At 26.9% G+C, this 15,195-nt stretch overlaps 3 protein-coding genes and 1 long non-coding RNA gene across 6 annotated transcripts; 1 reads left to right on the top strand and 3 right to left on the bottom strand.

The window, feature by feature from the left end:
* Positions 1 to 1,048: 1,048 nt before the first annotated feature.
* On the bottom strand, positions 1,049 to 3,541 carry LOC143153624 (GMP reductase 1). Its single transcript, XM_076325045.1, has 6 exons — positions 3,312 to 3,541; positions 2,795 to 2,914; positions 2,350 to 2,607; positions 2,043 to 2,231; positions 1,722 to 1,924; positions 1,049 to 1,654 (listed from the first exon to the last, which is right to left on the bottom strand). Exons 1-6 carry the CDS (start codon positions 3,396 to 3,398, stop codon positions 1,459 to 1,461), a joined length of 1,053 nt encoding a protein of 350 aa, XP_076181160.1. The 5' UTR covers positions 3,399 to 3,541; the 3' UTR covers positions 1,049 to 1,458.
* Positions 3,542 to 4,242: 701 nt separating this feature from the next.
* On the bottom strand, positions 4,243 to 14,789 carry Fkbp59 (FK506-binding protein 59kD). Of its 3 annotated transcripts, XM_076325043.1 has the most exons (7): positions 7,731 to 8,427; positions 7,200 to 7,338; positions 6,286 to 6,622; positions 6,005 to 6,125; positions 5,685 to 5,932; positions 5,105 to 5,614; positions 4,244 to 4,872 (listed from the first exon to the last, which is right to left on the bottom strand). In XM_076325043.1, exons 3-7 carry the CDS (start codon positions 6,619 to 6,621, stop codon positions 4,705 to 4,707), a joined length of 1,383 nt encoding a protein of 460 aa, XP_076181158.1. In that variant the 5' UTR covers position 6,622; positions 7,200 to 7,338; positions 7,731 to 8,427; the 3' UTR covers positions 4,244 to 4,704. The 3 variants fall into 3 exon arrangements, with proteins under 3 accessions (XP_076181159.1, XP_076181158.1, XP_076181157.1); XM_076325044.1 differs by lacking the exons at positions 7,200 to 7,338; positions 7,731 to 8,427 and adding an exon at positions 14,651 to 14,789 and having other exon boundaries at positions 4,243 to 4,872; XM_076325042.1 differs by having other exon boundaries at positions 7,200 to 8,427.
* Positions 9,205 to 10,632, top strand: LOC143153626 (uncharacterized). The gene is made up of 3 exons (XR_012993882.1): positions 9,205 to 9,289; positions 9,852 to 10,011; positions 10,352 to 10,632. It is a non-coding gene; the product is annotated as an uncharacterized LOC143153626 (long non-coding RNA).
* Positions 12,582 to 13,557, bottom strand: Snap29 (Synaptosomal-associated protein 29kDa). The gene is made up of 3 exons (XM_076325060.1): positions 13,543 to 13,557; positions 12,950 to 13,464; positions 12,582 to 12,648 (listed from the first exon to the last, which is right to left on the bottom strand). Exons 1-3 carry the CDS (start codon positions 13,555 to 13,557, stop codon positions 12,582 to 12,584), a joined length of 597 nt encoding a protein of 198 aa, XP_076181175.1.
* Positions 14,790 to 15,195: the final 406 nt, after the last annotated feature.

The raw sequence follows: 15,195 nt of genomic DNA, 5'->3' as shown, positions 1-15,195 counted from the left end.
GAAAATAAACTTATGCATGTGGTTTATGAATGTGCACAACTGTTACATACAAAAATGAAAAATATGGTTTGAGCAATATTTGTTCAAAATTGAAATAAGTTTCAGATGTACAATCTCCAAATGTTGTATAATAACTTTTTATTAATCATTTATACATTTATATTATATTATACCTACATATTACAATATGATTAAAATAAATCATACTACAATATTGAAATAAAAAAGATCTATTTTAATCTTACAAAATATAATACATTGTATCATAAACAGTATGTACTAATTATAGAACTACAAGGTTTTCAATTATTTGTAAGAATAATAACCTACAAAAATCTCAGTTTGAAATAATAATCATTTTTATTGTGTATACAAAGATAAATGTCAAAATATTAGTTATTCAAGTGTTTATTTCATCAGGTTCCACCATACTGCATTTGCAATTGTACAGAATGAATTGCATGTACTAACACTAGTAAAAGTGTTACAATTTTTAATATAAGTTTTGAATTAGAATCAATTACATTACCCATGAGAACAAAATAAACTTATTATAGTAGCAATTCTTATTACAATCTTTGTCATTATAAATAATTAAATCTGTGTAAAGTATAAATGTGATGACATTCTACCTGTTCCTATTAACCCAGAGTCACATATATTACATCTAGTTGTGCTTGTAGTTTCAACTGTTCTTTCTGTGATATTAATTACAAATCACTTTTGGTTAAGTATTTTTATTAAACACAAAATAGTGATCAATTAATTATTTCATGGTTTTAATTTTGAATCATTTTCAGAACATAATATTTTGCTTAACATATATATTTTAATATATTATTCTGTTCAAAATATTCTGTATTACAATATGCATTATAATTAAGTTTACTTTATACATATGTACATACAATTTATTAAAAGATATATATGTATATGTATATGTATATGTATATGTATATGTATATATATAAAATTTTATGTATATCAATTATGAATTCTTTTTAATTCCACAAAATTGTTTCTCGAAGCACATTTATGAATATTTTATACAAGTAATTATTTATTTTATCATATGCAAGTACCGTTTCTTTATTGAATACGTATAATAATATACTGTAATAATAATAATTTATATATGTATGTATGTATGTATGTATGTATGTATGTATATACAGTTCAGCATACATGGTTTATAGAAAGAAAACAAACTGTAACAATATATGTTTGTGCTTTAAGCAGTGAGTGCTTCCCTTGAAATCAAGAGGTTTTACATCATTTAAAATTATTATGAAAATGCATGTACACTTGAATCAAGTGCACTAAATATGTCAGTTAAACAGCTTGTAAATTCTTTTATAAATATTATTTTCCAACAAATATCACACTTATTTCTTGATCCAATAGATAAAGCTTTTCTACTAAATCTGTACTACAGTAGATTAATTTATTAATATAACTTCAAACTTCTGGTGGTGGGCCATACATAGTATTTAATTGTTGTGTACAACGTATAAATGTAGCACGACTTGGTAATTCGCGCAATCGTGCAGCTCCTGTATACGTGCATGCAGAACGTAAGCCACCCAGTATGTCTAAAATGGTGTTTTCCACTAAACCTTTATAAGGCACTTCCACGGTTTTACCTTCTGACGATCTAGGCAAGTTGAAAATTTATTAAAATTAAGGATATAAACCACTTTTACAGTTACTCATATACAAACCTATATTCAGCTACACCTCCAGCATGTTTATTCATTGCTGTGCTTGAAGCCATACCATAGAATAATTTAAACTTTTTCCCATTCTTTTCTATAATTTCTCCTCCACATTCCTCATGTCCAGCAAACATACCACCTGCCATTACAAAATCTGCTCCAGCTCCAAAAGCCTTTGCTAAATCACCTGGACAAGTACAACCACCATCCTAACAAAGGATATCTTTATGAATAACGTACATGCAAATATTTTACATCGGTGATCATTACAAAACTATGGAATAAGAGAGTATTCATTGTACAAGGTTGTAATACACAAATATTTACCGCAATTATATGCCCTTTTAAACCATGTGCAGCATCAGCACATTCAATTACAGCACTTAATTGTGGATATCCTACACCAGTTTTCATTCGTGTAGTGCACACTGATCCAGGTCCAATTCCAACTTTAATCACATCAGCTCCAGATAATATTAATTCTTCTACCATTTCTCCAGTTACTACATTCCCTGCCTACAGTGGCAGTAATTAATTTTTACTTTCAAATACAATGTACAAATTAGTACTGCATAATTAACCAATATTCCTTTTATACTTTTAAAAATTATAACAATAATTGATTATTACTTACAATTATTGTATGATCGGGGTACTTAGATCTAACTTTTCTAACATATTCAACAAAATGCTGTGAATACCCATTGGCAACATCCAAACATATAAATGATAGTTCAGATACAGTAGCTAAAACACTTGATAATCGTTCAAAGTCTTCTGTTCCTGTACCAGAACTAGCAGCAACATTTTTAAGACATTCAGGATTCTGAATTGCAAAATTTTTCCATTCTGATGCACTATAGTACTTATGAACAGTAGTAAAAAGTCCATGCTAAAATGTAATAAAATCAACATTTAAATTAGAACTTTATAATATCTATCAATATATATAGTTCTTTAGATACAATATTTGATTATGTTTTATTAAAACTTTCTAAACCTATTGATACAAATTTATAATTGCTAAGCATAATGTCTTTGTTGAAATAGTACCAAAGATATAAACAATTAAACTATACCTTTGATAATGCTTTTGCCATTTCAAATGTTCCTACTGTATCCATATTCGAAGCCATTACAGGTATCCCCTCATAAATCTGTTTTGAATTGCGAAACGTAATTTTTCTGTACAAATCAACCTAAAATTGTAAAAAGTACTGTTGATTATTAATCGATCAGCAATGTCATTAATGAGTCCTTTAAATCAAAAAATGAAAAATATATGCTCAATTAGTTACTTCATAAATTATGAAAATATTAAAATATTATGAGAATTTTAACACATATATTAACACAACAGTGAAATAATAATACAAGATTTAAAAATAAAGAAACCATATTTCTGGAATGTTGAAAGAATAATTTCTAAGGCCATTTTTTAGTACTAGATTCTATGAAAAAACGTTGGGCGTGTGATATTATAATTTTAGATTTTGTTTACTATGTATTATGCGTAGGTGAATTTCATAAAAAAAGAGTAAGGACGTTGAATGTAGACACTTATAAATCTTTATAAATCTTATAAATATTACTTACATCGGACCTACTTTTCAATGTACTCCTTTTCGGGCGTAATAAAACGTCTTTAAAGTCTAATTTGATGTCGTTTATAATATTAGGCATCTTAGCAGGTAATTACTTTTTCATTTACTTCACTTTCAGTATCAACTTTGAGCTAGTTCCAAGTGTTTCCGACGACGAGAAAAGATCATATGAGATCTGTAGTTTCGCGGCGATCTGCCTAAAGGCGTATATACACACAACTATTAATCATTGTTCGGTTGTATTAAAACGAATACACTAAGCGTATCATTGGTTTAACCGCATTAAATAGGAAGTCACCAGTAAGATTGCAAGATGACCAGTATTCACCGAGTGATATCAATTAGCTAATATTAAGTAAAGTAACGTTAACGAAATATAAAAATTATTTTACACAATGTAGTATAATATTCAATATTTACTTTCGAGTTTTATTGTTTACAAGTTTAATTAAATTATCACCTGACATGGAAATATTGTTAATCCTTATAAAATTTTACTTTATGGACAACTATTAACTTACGTTTACTTTACCGATTTAAATTATAAAATGCACCATACTATCAAAAGTTTATTATTGATTTGCAATAGGTGAGCTTTCAACTGCAGTTGGCCTTTTATCACTACCTTTACTGCCGATACAATCTAAGTGTTGCTAGGCAAGTTGTATAAATTGTTTAGAAAACAAATGATTCATGTTTGTTACCTCCCATTTTTGTAATTTTACCTGCGTAAATAAACTTATTCACATGATTTATATATGTACCTAAAGAATTGCTTACAAAAACGAAAAATGTGGTTTAGACAATATATGTTCAGCATTGAAATAAATTTCAGATGTGCATCCTTCAAATGTTGTATAATAAATTTTTATTAATAATTTTTGCATTTATACTATTTTGTTTACATTTCACATTGTGAAAATCGATTTTATTCGTACAAAATATGTACTAAATATGTAACTACATACAAGGTTTTCAATTATTTCTATGAATAATATACTACAAAAATTTTAGTTTGCAATAATAATTATCATTTTTATTGCATTTTTTATACAAAAGTAAATGAAAGAATATTAGTTATTCAAGTGCTTATTTCATCACGTTCCACCATACTACATTTGCAATTGTACAGACTAATTGCCTGTAGTAACACTAGTAAAAATGTTACAAGTTTAAATATAGGTTTTAAATTAGAATCAATTATAATTTTTGTCATTGTAAATGATGCAATCAGTATAAAGTATAAATATGATGGCAGATAAAAATTTTATTTAATAAAATTCGTGACTTGTGCAAGAATTTGATGACTAGGTGTATCATATGTCACAGAATACTAATAAACTTAGTAGCACGTATTTATGTGTTATTCATAAGAAAAGAATTTTTCACATGTCTTGAAATTCGCCAGTACCGTTAGCATTGAGCATAAGTATATTAGGATTCTCTTTTTCGAAAGCAGTGGCATCTCTACCTCCAGGTCTTTCTTCCTGCCCCCACTCACCTAGAGTCTCATTCATTACATCTGGTTGCTCTTGTAACTGCTTTTCTTCCTTCTGTGATATTAATAAAAGTGTATAATAAAATATAACATCAAATAAATTTGCAATATGTAAGTTAAATCAAGAATATTATTTAGTAAATATATATTACAAACAAAAAATAGACTAGCAATTATTAACATTACACGTGGATGAAGCAAATAGGCATTAGACAAATGCACAATAAAAAAAAATGAAATACTTGTAGCCAATATTATATAAATTATTGTTTCTTGTTTTAACAAACCTGTTTATCTACTCTGGCAAATTTGTCAAACATATTTGCGTATAATGTTTTCTCTTTTACTAATTGCTTCTTAATAAGATCATTACAGACACCAATTTGGTTGGTAGCTGCTGTATTTTCTGGCTTTATTTTCAAAATTTCTTGAAAATCTTGAATTGCAATTTCTGGTGATGCTAGTGCAAGGTAGGCTTGTCCTCTCCTATACAATGCTTTTTCATTTTGTGGACTTAATTCCAGAACTTTGTTACATGAATTTTTTGCTTCAACATACTGATCTAGCTTTAAGTAACATAAAGCAAGGTTTAAGTATGCAGATAAAATAAGGTTATTTTCTTCTTTTTTCAGATCTTCCTCTAAAATATCTTCATACTTAAGATATGAAATAACTTTTTGATACATTGTAATAGCAAAACTGTACTTGTTTGCTTTGAAATAAGTTGTTCCTCTCTCTTTAAATATCTTTGCTTGTTCTATTTTTTCATTAGTATTTAAGGTCCAACTTTGCACAGCCTGGAATGTGTTAGTTAAGATAAAATGTTATCAATTTATTATATTACTTAACTTTTAATCAAATATTTACTTTTTCAAAGCTTTTTAACTCTACTATGTATTCTACAGTTGCATTTGGTGGAATATTAAATTCTGAATTTCCTGTATCTTTAAATGCATATTTGCTCTTAATTTTCAGTCTTGATATTTCTCCACTGGTAAAGTGGTATAAGGCTTTTTTTACGCCTGGTATAACACCAAACAACTCTGCTTCTTCAAGAGAGAATTGAACATCTCTGTCTTCAAATATTTTATTATTATACATTCCTGTTAAATGTACTAAAATGAAACGAAATTAATAGTAAGTACATCACATATAATGAAATAGGAATACTGTACGATTATATTTACCATTAACTAAAGCGTTTTCTTGTGGATTGGTATAGCCTTTTCCTTGGGTGATACGATACCTCGTAATGCTTCCATCTCTATCGGGACTCAAATCTTCTCTTTTCCAATCAATCATTTCAATCTAGAAAGGAACATAAGTAATGTATTTGAAATATTGAACAACAAAAGAGATTAAAAACATTTTATACATCTAAAATTCTTAATTCATTGAATTTTTAAAACTTATATGGGTAGAAATAAATTATTTAGTACGCAAATGTAACAATTAGAATGTAATGTACCTCAAATTTAAGTGTTGTATTTAGAGAAATTTTAGGTCGATTGCCCATCTTCCCATATGCATATTCCGGAGCACAAGTAAATAATGCAATTTCACCTTTTTTCATTGTAGCCACTCCAATGTCCAAACCTTCGATAACCATACCCTTTTTAAGTTCAAATTTTAATGGCCTATTACGATCCCTGCTTGAATCAAACTTTGTTCCATTCAATAAGGTACCAGTGTAATGTATTATTACATTGGTTCCAGGTGCTGGGGTTTCATCTCCAATACCTTCCTTGATAATTTCTTTTAATACTCCACCATCCTTTTTGGGGGATATGTCTATGACAGTCATTCTAAAGCAATACAAAAAGAATAAGAATTAAATAAATACATAATTTTTACAAAACCATAAGTGCTAGAGTAGATAATATCTACAAGCATTTATATTGAGTAATAGCATGTTTCTCAAACAGTTTAACTTTTTACATTAATCAATTACAATATTTACATAAAAAATTAGATGCATATAATGATTTATTGGTACAAATACAAAAGTATTGAGCCTTACGGTAATTTCGTCTTAATAACTTATATATGTATGGAAAATGTGGGTTAATCCACTATTGCTGTCACGGCTTCACATAATAATTTATTTTTGTAATAACATTTATTTGGTGTTACAACAACTAATTAATATGTAGATAGAAAGCAATTGAAAAATAAATATAAGAAGTAATATAAAATGTTTATAAAATCTTTACTAAAAAAATAAATAATAAGAAACATAATATTCTACATAATTTTCACAATACATGCTCTAATAAGAATTTTAATGTGGTTAATGAATATAAAAATATAAAAAATAAGAACATTCATACAAATATATTTTATATATAAATATATTTTATAATATGATTTAAGAATACGTACACTTTTTATATCTGTGACTAATATTTCAGTAATAAATTAGCAACTGTAAGTATCCGTTTAAATTGAGGCAGATAATTCCAGAAACTTTCCGATCACCTGCGATTTGCAGTTCGTTTAAAGTAGACAACATCAGAGCCCTCTAGTTTAAAGTAATTAATTTCATAGAATTTATCAGAAATGCTAGGTATCGTTTTCGTATTGATTATCGACTTTTAATTATTATATTTTAACTTTAATATGAATATGTTTTTTTATAATTACACGATGGTACTTTCAACTTTTTGTTTATCAACAAAATTATTTAATAATAATTTATAGCAAAACTTTTCATGTACTTAGTTGCATTTCATTTTTATATGCCATCTGTCTAATAACATGTATTACACAGTTTATATAGCTTTCACTAGTTCAATAATGATGTCAAAATTGTTTCTCAACATTATATTCTATATCAAAGTTACAGCTTGTTACATGATTAAATTAAATAAATGTATACATAATTCAATTATAATTACTTAAAGGTGTTATTACATTTACAATTCAAAGAGACGCGAAAGTCATTTCGAACAGACCCAATATCAATTCGACTTCCAACCGTATGGCAGTATAACCCATAGTGACCAGATCGTGCATTTCGAGCTTCTATTTGAATTTCCCCCACCCCTACATGCTAATGCAAGAACCATGGCTGTAGCCTGGTACTTCGGACAGCTTCGACAAGTCGAGAAAGAAGCAAAATGTGAGGGTGGGGGCTTTCTCTCTCATTCTCAAAAGATTTGAAGTATGATTAGCGACAGATGGTTTGACTGACTGATTGTTGCGTCGCTTGTATTTCTAACAATAAACTAACCTAACTATAGGTTCTAGATCTGTCTCAAACAATACAATGCAAAAGGACACATGTATCCTCCCCTGTCAACTAATATCCCTGCTTCAGATCTTTCGAGAACGAGAGAGAAAGCCTCATTCTTCTTCTTTCTCGATGGTCCGAAGAAGTTCGAAGTGCCGAGCTCACGACACGCGGCTTTGTGCAGCGTGTAGCGGTGGGAAAAATGAAATATGGCGCTATAGAGCCCGAAATGCGCAACTGGTTATAATGATACAATCTAGTTTTGTTTTTCTGTATAGCCATTCTCTAAACAAAATTACCGTGGCAGCCATATTGTCGTTTTAAAATACGCCTCTAGCAAAAAGCATGGCCCTTTATTAATACTATTGGTCTGTTGAAATCATTCTAATATTATAAATAAAATATAGAATTATGTATATCATTTGTTGGTAGTGGTTGTTATGTATGAATTATGTATATCATTTGTTGGTAGTGGTTGTTATGTATGAATTATGTATATCATTCATTGGTAAAATTCATTGGTAATCTAATTTTCAAATATTAAAAATTTCTTGTTTTATAATACAAAAAACTTTTATTCACTTTGGAAATTGATAAGTTCGATAAGAAATATAATATTTTCTGAAGTAGTGTATTAAACGATTATTAATGTGCTATACGTATTTTTCATTCTACATTTCATTGTATAATTCAATTAAGCATTTGTCAATACCGGTTAAGAACAGGAACTTTGAGGCACTACATTATTATAATAAGATTTAAGAGTAATCAATAGAAAGCACAGTAGAATTACACAAAATTAATTTTGAACTTGCGAGTTTTTTCATATTTTATGCATTGATTTACAGCTGAAAATGATGTTAATTAAAACTCTATAAAAAATTACATTGAAGTGTAATTATTTTTTTTGTCCTGAAAACCTTCCGACGTATCCGAATAATGTATATTTACTGCGAATAAGTTCTACGATAAAAAGATAACAAATTGCCGTGACTTTTTACCATTGTAGGAGTATTACGTTAAAATTATGGAAAGATGAAAAACATTGTGACTGGAAGATTGCAGGAAATGTTACCACGTAAATGTATTTTTCTGATTAAAGATAAACAGTGTAATTGCATCGAAATAGGTATAAATACATACATAAGCATTCAGAGTACGACAGTTTTTTTAACGCAACTCTTGTAAGATGAAGTTGTTAAAAATTCATATCTTTCTTTTCGTGGTGTTTTGCATTGCGGTACGATTTCAACAATAAGATCAACTAACTTCTTCATTTACGTATAGTTCTGTACTAAAGCTATTTTCATCGACAATTTATTATTACTTCTTTTTTTGTTTTGTCAATTAACATTAATGTTGGAAGTATAGAACAGCCAAGCCAAAAAATTAATTGTATAGATTGTGTGATACGTATTTGCTTATTAAATTGTTTCTAACTTAAATAATCGGTAAAAGTGAGTGTTACATTATCACTGATGATAATGGTAATCATACCATTGTCGAATGCGTCAATGGAATGGTATCTCATCCTTCAAAAACAGATATTTCCTTATTTTCTTTTAGTCTTTAATTATATATTTTTAAAAATTATCTAGCTGCCTTAAATGAACAATAAATATCAATTTTTTAAATTAAAAATATTAATTATTTGTAGTTCAAAAGTATTTTGATTTATAAATACGTAATCGATGAATTTAGATTAGGGGAAGCCTTTCTTCGTGTAATATCTGCACAACAACCTGTCGTATATAATATTTTTCCTTCTGTTTAATTAAAGAATGTTTTATTTCTATTAATAGGTATCCGTAATGTCCGCAAACTTCGAATCTTCCATGATTGGAAGTCATAGTATAGGAGTAGGAGTAGCATGTCGACGTGGTGGTCGCAGACAATCATCAAATGATGGTGGTAACGGAGGAAACAGTGGCGGAAATGGTGGTGGAAATAATGGAACAAACAGTGAGTTATAAGTATTTACGAGACTAAATGATATAAATGATAAAGTTCCGCATTTAATTGTATTCATAAATATACCATCGTTATCTTCGAAACCTAATTCTTTCAAAAGTTATTTTCACGTTGTAAATTGCTTTGTAGCTAAATTATTGAATTTGAAAATTAAGTATTATTCAATATTTTGAAATTCTAAATACACTTTTAGGACGCATTGAATAATTTTCAGTTATTGTTATTGATAATATTAAATTCTTTCAATTTGATATACATATATAATTTAAGATTGTTTAACATATATCAAAGGAATATATGTTTATGTATACATTTACGTTTATTTAAATAGATGCAGGGAATGGACAAGCATAACTGGACAAGCATAATGTTCATATTGAGACAGTAACGATTAAAAATGATTGAAAAAAGTGTTAATCATAGTAAAATTAAGTAATTGGAAAATTATAGAGTATAATTTGTGTAAATCTATTTTTATGTAAAAATAAAGCATCATTATATATACATATACGAAGTACACTGTATAAGTTTTCACGTTTTATTTCTATGAATGTCATGTAATTTTTTTAATTAACGTATAATTCTTTTATTGGTTATACAGGTGAATTATGTATCATCGTTATTTATCATCAATATCGAATGAATTCGCACAATATCTATTTTAAGTCACTACATATTAACAATATTAATTATTCTCATATTTTATAATTATCTGCAATATGAAAGATCATAGATGTATTATAACTAAATTATATCAGAACTTAAAAAAAGACAACGTGTAGAGAAAAAATTTACAAATTTTTATGATTTGATTTTGTTATTATAAGAAATTCTTTAAAAGAAATGCATGAAATGGAAAATATAGTACACTCGCTTCAAACGATCCGGTTAATTCGTGCTAGGCATGTTTCGACTTTTAATTGGGAGAATCAGTCGGTATTACGTTTTCTACCAATCAGAAGTTAGAACGTGCTGTACAATGAGTTAGTACGGATTACTACGTATAGAGTCATCTAAGGTGAATGTATATAAATTTTATATATTTATAAAATTGTAATTAACAATGTAACGTTATTAAATTATATATAAATGTATACATCAAAATTCATGTTTATACGAAGTATTTCAATATTGATAAATATATTTGAATGATTTTGAACAATATTGAATATTCTTACTCATTATTCTTTTCTTATATAAGTATTTTATAATATGAAATTGTAACTTACATTATACTCATTACATAGAAAATAGTATAAAAAACTTAAACGGAACTTTTTCCAGTAATAATACATATATGCATTTATATCTCCAAAATTATACAACCTATCTTATAATGTTTACATTTATTATTATTACTATTATTATTATTATTACCATCTTACAATTATGTATTGTGGATTAATACAAAGAATGAATTACCAAAGGCTAGAATCTAGAATAATGTTTTTTTTTGATTATGTAAACAAAGTTTGAGGAAGAAAATATTTTATCTGTAACATCTTATACCAATATTTAAATTTTTAAGTGAAATCTGTGCTTTTTTCAATACAAAAAGGAGGAATATTAAACAAATTCAGCCATATTACATGTTTAGAGTTGTATCTGAGAAACAGTAATACTAATTATTTTCTCTTTCAAACAGGACAGCATTGAGATCTAAAATTTTCATAGTGCATTGATGTTTAATGAATAATGCTACAAAATATAAGTTCTACTTGAAAAATGTAAATAATCTTGAAACTTTAAAAATTGTAACAGAGAAAAAATGATTTTATATTATATTCCCCTTTGAATTGAATATTCTTTTTCCTTTAATCCTTTTTATATGGTAAAAAAAACATATGTATATATATATATATTTTAAATTTTAGAGTTCTCATTGTATATTAATAAAAACAATAAAAAGTGTGTTTGTATAAACCATAATCATACATTGTATAAATATTTGTACATCTTTTATTACAATTAATTTTCTTAAGAAAAAGATATGTCTAGGTTTAAGAAGGGATAATCATATGTTCAATTGTATTAATTTAAATCAAAATAAACATATTTTATTCCTAAAGTATCTTTTACTGATTTAATTTTGTATATCGTGCAACAATATAAACATGTCCTATACTATAATATTTATGTATTGCAAAATATTTTAATATGAGTGATATAAAATGCATGATGACATTACTGAAACAAATTATTATAATTAAAGCAATTACGTTAAATACTTTTTATCATAATTACATTTCTAAATATACTATTTTTCTGAAAAATTTGCTTATAAAGTTTTAAATCAATTATTTGTTTCTTGATTCTAAACAATATTTTCATATATTTTGTAAAATAAAAAGTAGTTTTTTTTATTATGATCTTTTTTGATTTAACAGTATTTCTCATAGTAATTTTTACCTCTTTGATTATTTTGATAAAATTCAATAACAATATTAAATACTTTAAAATAACAGTGTTATGCATTGCATGCAGCTGAATTTTTATCACAGCATTTTTTGTTATTACCGGCCCAATTATAAAAAGAAGAGATGTAAAAATTGGTTTAAGTTTTAATAGATGAGCAGTTTATTCCCTCTATGAGGAGATATATTTAATTCTAAATTTAAATACTTTATACTATACATCATAAGAACAAGAAGAAACTAATAACTGAATTGGAAAATAATGGTATACAAGTATATTATTTCTTATGTTACTATTATAATTTTCTTTATCTTGTAATTTTTGTAAATTATATATTACAGAGTACGTATAAAATAAGTTTGTAGTATAAATAACAGATGTAACATTTTTAAATTCAACCAAATAAGGCAATATAAAATTTTCATTTTATTATACACATGTCTATAATTTTAAGGTACAGAAACTTGACCTAATAAGCATTTTTGTTAATATATGTATTGCACATATTATTTACTTCCTCAGTAAATGGGTGAGATCTTTATTTTGCTTTTGAAGCATTACATCTGTTTTCTCTGCTTTATCTGTTATATTATCAATTAAATCATTTTGCAAATCTATCTCTTCCGATAATCCTATTGCCAAGCCTTTCAATCTAGCTAGTGAGCCACTCATTTCATCTAAATTTTTTTCTAAAACTTTGTTCACATTATTACCCACAAAATTATTATCCTTCGCTTCCTCATATAGGCCATGTAACTTTAATGCTGGACTAGTATTAGCTAGATTTGTCTGTACTTGTTCCAAAGAGTTAGATAGAGCAGGAGATGTCATGGATTCAGAACTAGAAGACTCTGATAACTTAGTTGACGGAATAGGTGCATCCAATGATTTACCACGGAGATAATTTTTAAAATTCCCAAATACACTTTTTATTCCTTGAATATGTTTTTGACTAAATCTTAAGGTACTATTAATATCGTCTAATCTTTTTTCTGTTCTTTCTAATTGTTCTCTTTGTCTAATGAGTTCCTGAAATAAAACAAAATGAAACTATAGAAGTATATAAATGTAATAACTAATAAAGATATTAGGTTGATACGCACAAACTATGTTTTCAATCATATATGAAATGCAGACATCTGTTTTAAAATTTCACACATATATAATTAATAAAAAAAAAGTTTATTTGATAATAAACTCATCTTTTTATATTAACAGCAATAAAAAAAAAAAATAAAACCAAGATGTACAGCAATAAGTTACATAAAGAAACCCATAAAATGTAAAAACAAATATGAACGTAACCAGAACCAAGGCTCCTTTGCAACTCATTACCAAATGGAATTAAGCTGATTAACACTTTATCTGTACAATGTGTCAATTCAGCTCAGTATTATCAACATTAATTAAAATAAGGTTTATACATTTAACAATAATTCATAATCTTTCTCAATTAAGTTTGATAAAAATCACAAATTTTTTAGGTGAAAGTTTTTCAAACATCATTACTTACAAGTTTCTTATTTTCTTGGCTCTTGACTGTTTTTTAATCTTAAATTTTGAACACTCTTTCTATTAAAATAACTCTTCTGTAGGGCTAAATCTATTCTTTTCACCATTTTTTATAGCATTATTGTCTAATAAAATTTTATGAAAAGAAATTATTTTAATGTAGTCATTACTCATATTATTAGATTCGAAACAAACAACTAGAAAGTTTTCAAAAATAATTACATAAATGATATAAAGAACTTTTTGATTTTTGACACTAGAATATTATTTACCTTTTACTAATATGCATATATCAAGATTTAAATAACAGGCAAACCAATATTTCCTATATATCAATTTAATAATAGTAGATTAACAATTATTTAAAAATTTTATTCGATAAAAATATAATGCATAAGTATTATTATCCATGTTGGTTATTCAAGTAGACAATGTAATTCTTTTGTAAATGAAACCAAGAAAATGTAAATGTTATTTATGTATATATGTATTTATTAATTAGATCACGAACTAATCATAGATGATTCATCAGTTTGAATACTGTAGCTGACTGTATTAAAATAGGTAATAAAATATAATAATATTTTTTAAGAAATATACGAAAATGATGCGCATTAATTATATGTTACAATATGTCAAACAATCACAATTTGCTGAATTTATCGACTGTCATTAGAGTTTGACGATAATTTTTAATAATTACCTCTGCAGTGGCAGCTCCAATCTGCTCAGAGTCCCTTAACAATGAAATAGATCTTTCTGACGATTGTAATGTACGTTCTTCAATATCCTTTCTCCGTTGTAATAATTGTTGATGTTTTTGTTCGAGTTCGTTGTCAAAATTGGAATAATGATTGTAAGTCGTACGACCAGAAGATCTCGGTGGTGCACTTTTTAAAAAGGTTTCGTCGTCGATGTCATCTTCAAGAGAGAAAAATGGACTTTTCGGATCATTTAAATAATTTTGACTTGCCATTTTGTAAAGTGTACCGCGCACTAGAAGTTCTTTATGTAAAAACTATCTCAAAGCTGGTTAGATTGTTCGACACTGTAACCATTCGTAGACGTAAAGTCTGTATGTACTTTGCAACTGACACAAGATACACTACAAGAGATTGTGTCAGTGATTCTCAACCATTTAATAAGGAATTTGGTGGGTGGCACAAGATTGTTCCAACAATTTATTCTCTATTTCTCTTAAATTGTTAAAATATTTTATAAAACATGAAAATTACTTAACAATATGAA

The sequence above is a fragment of the Ptiloglossa arizonensis genome, chromosome 13, assembly GCF_051014685.1.
Source record: "Ptiloglossa arizonensis isolate GNS036 chromosome 13, iyPtiAriz1_principal, whole genome shotgun sequence".
NCBI classification, from domain to species: domain Eukaryota; kingdom Metazoa; phylum Arthropoda; class Insecta; order Hymenoptera; family Colletidae; genus Ptiloglossa; species Ptiloglossa arizonensis.
This window is presented reverse-complemented; position numbering and strand designations above follow the sequence as displayed.

Excerpts from the sequence above, each read along its gene's own strand:
- LOC143153624 (XM_076325045.1), bottom strand. The coding sequence starts at position 3,398 with ATGCCTAATATTATAAACGACATCAAATTAGACTTTAAAGACGTTTTA. Across the intron at positions 2,232-2,349 it reads ACCCCGATCATACAATAATT|GCAGGGAATGTAGTAACTGG; the intron begins GTAAGTAATAAT and ends CTGCCACTGTAG. Across the intron at positions 1,655-1,721 it reads GGAGGTGTAGCTGAATATAG|ATCGTCAGAAGGTAAAACCG; the intron begins GTTTGTATATGA and ends CAACTTGCCTAG.
- Fkbp59 (XM_076325044.1), bottom strand. The coding sequence starts at position 6,621 with ATGACTGTCATAGACATATCCCCCAAAAAGGATGGTGGAGTATTAAAA. Across the intron at positions 5,615-5,684 it reads AGTTAAAAAGCTTTGAAAAA|GCTGTGCAAAGTTGGACCTT; the intron begins GTAAATATTTGA and ends AACACATTCCAG. Across the intron at positions 4,873-5,104 it reads TTGCCAGAGTAGATAAACAG|AAGGAAGAAAAGCAGTTACA; the intron begins GTTTGTTAAAAC and ends TTAATATCACAG.
- Snap29 (XM_076325060.1), bottom strand. Across the intron at positions 12,649-12,949 it reads CTCACCCATTTACTGAGGAA|TATAAAGTATTTAAATTTAG; the intron begins GTAAATAATATG and ends TATGATGTATAG.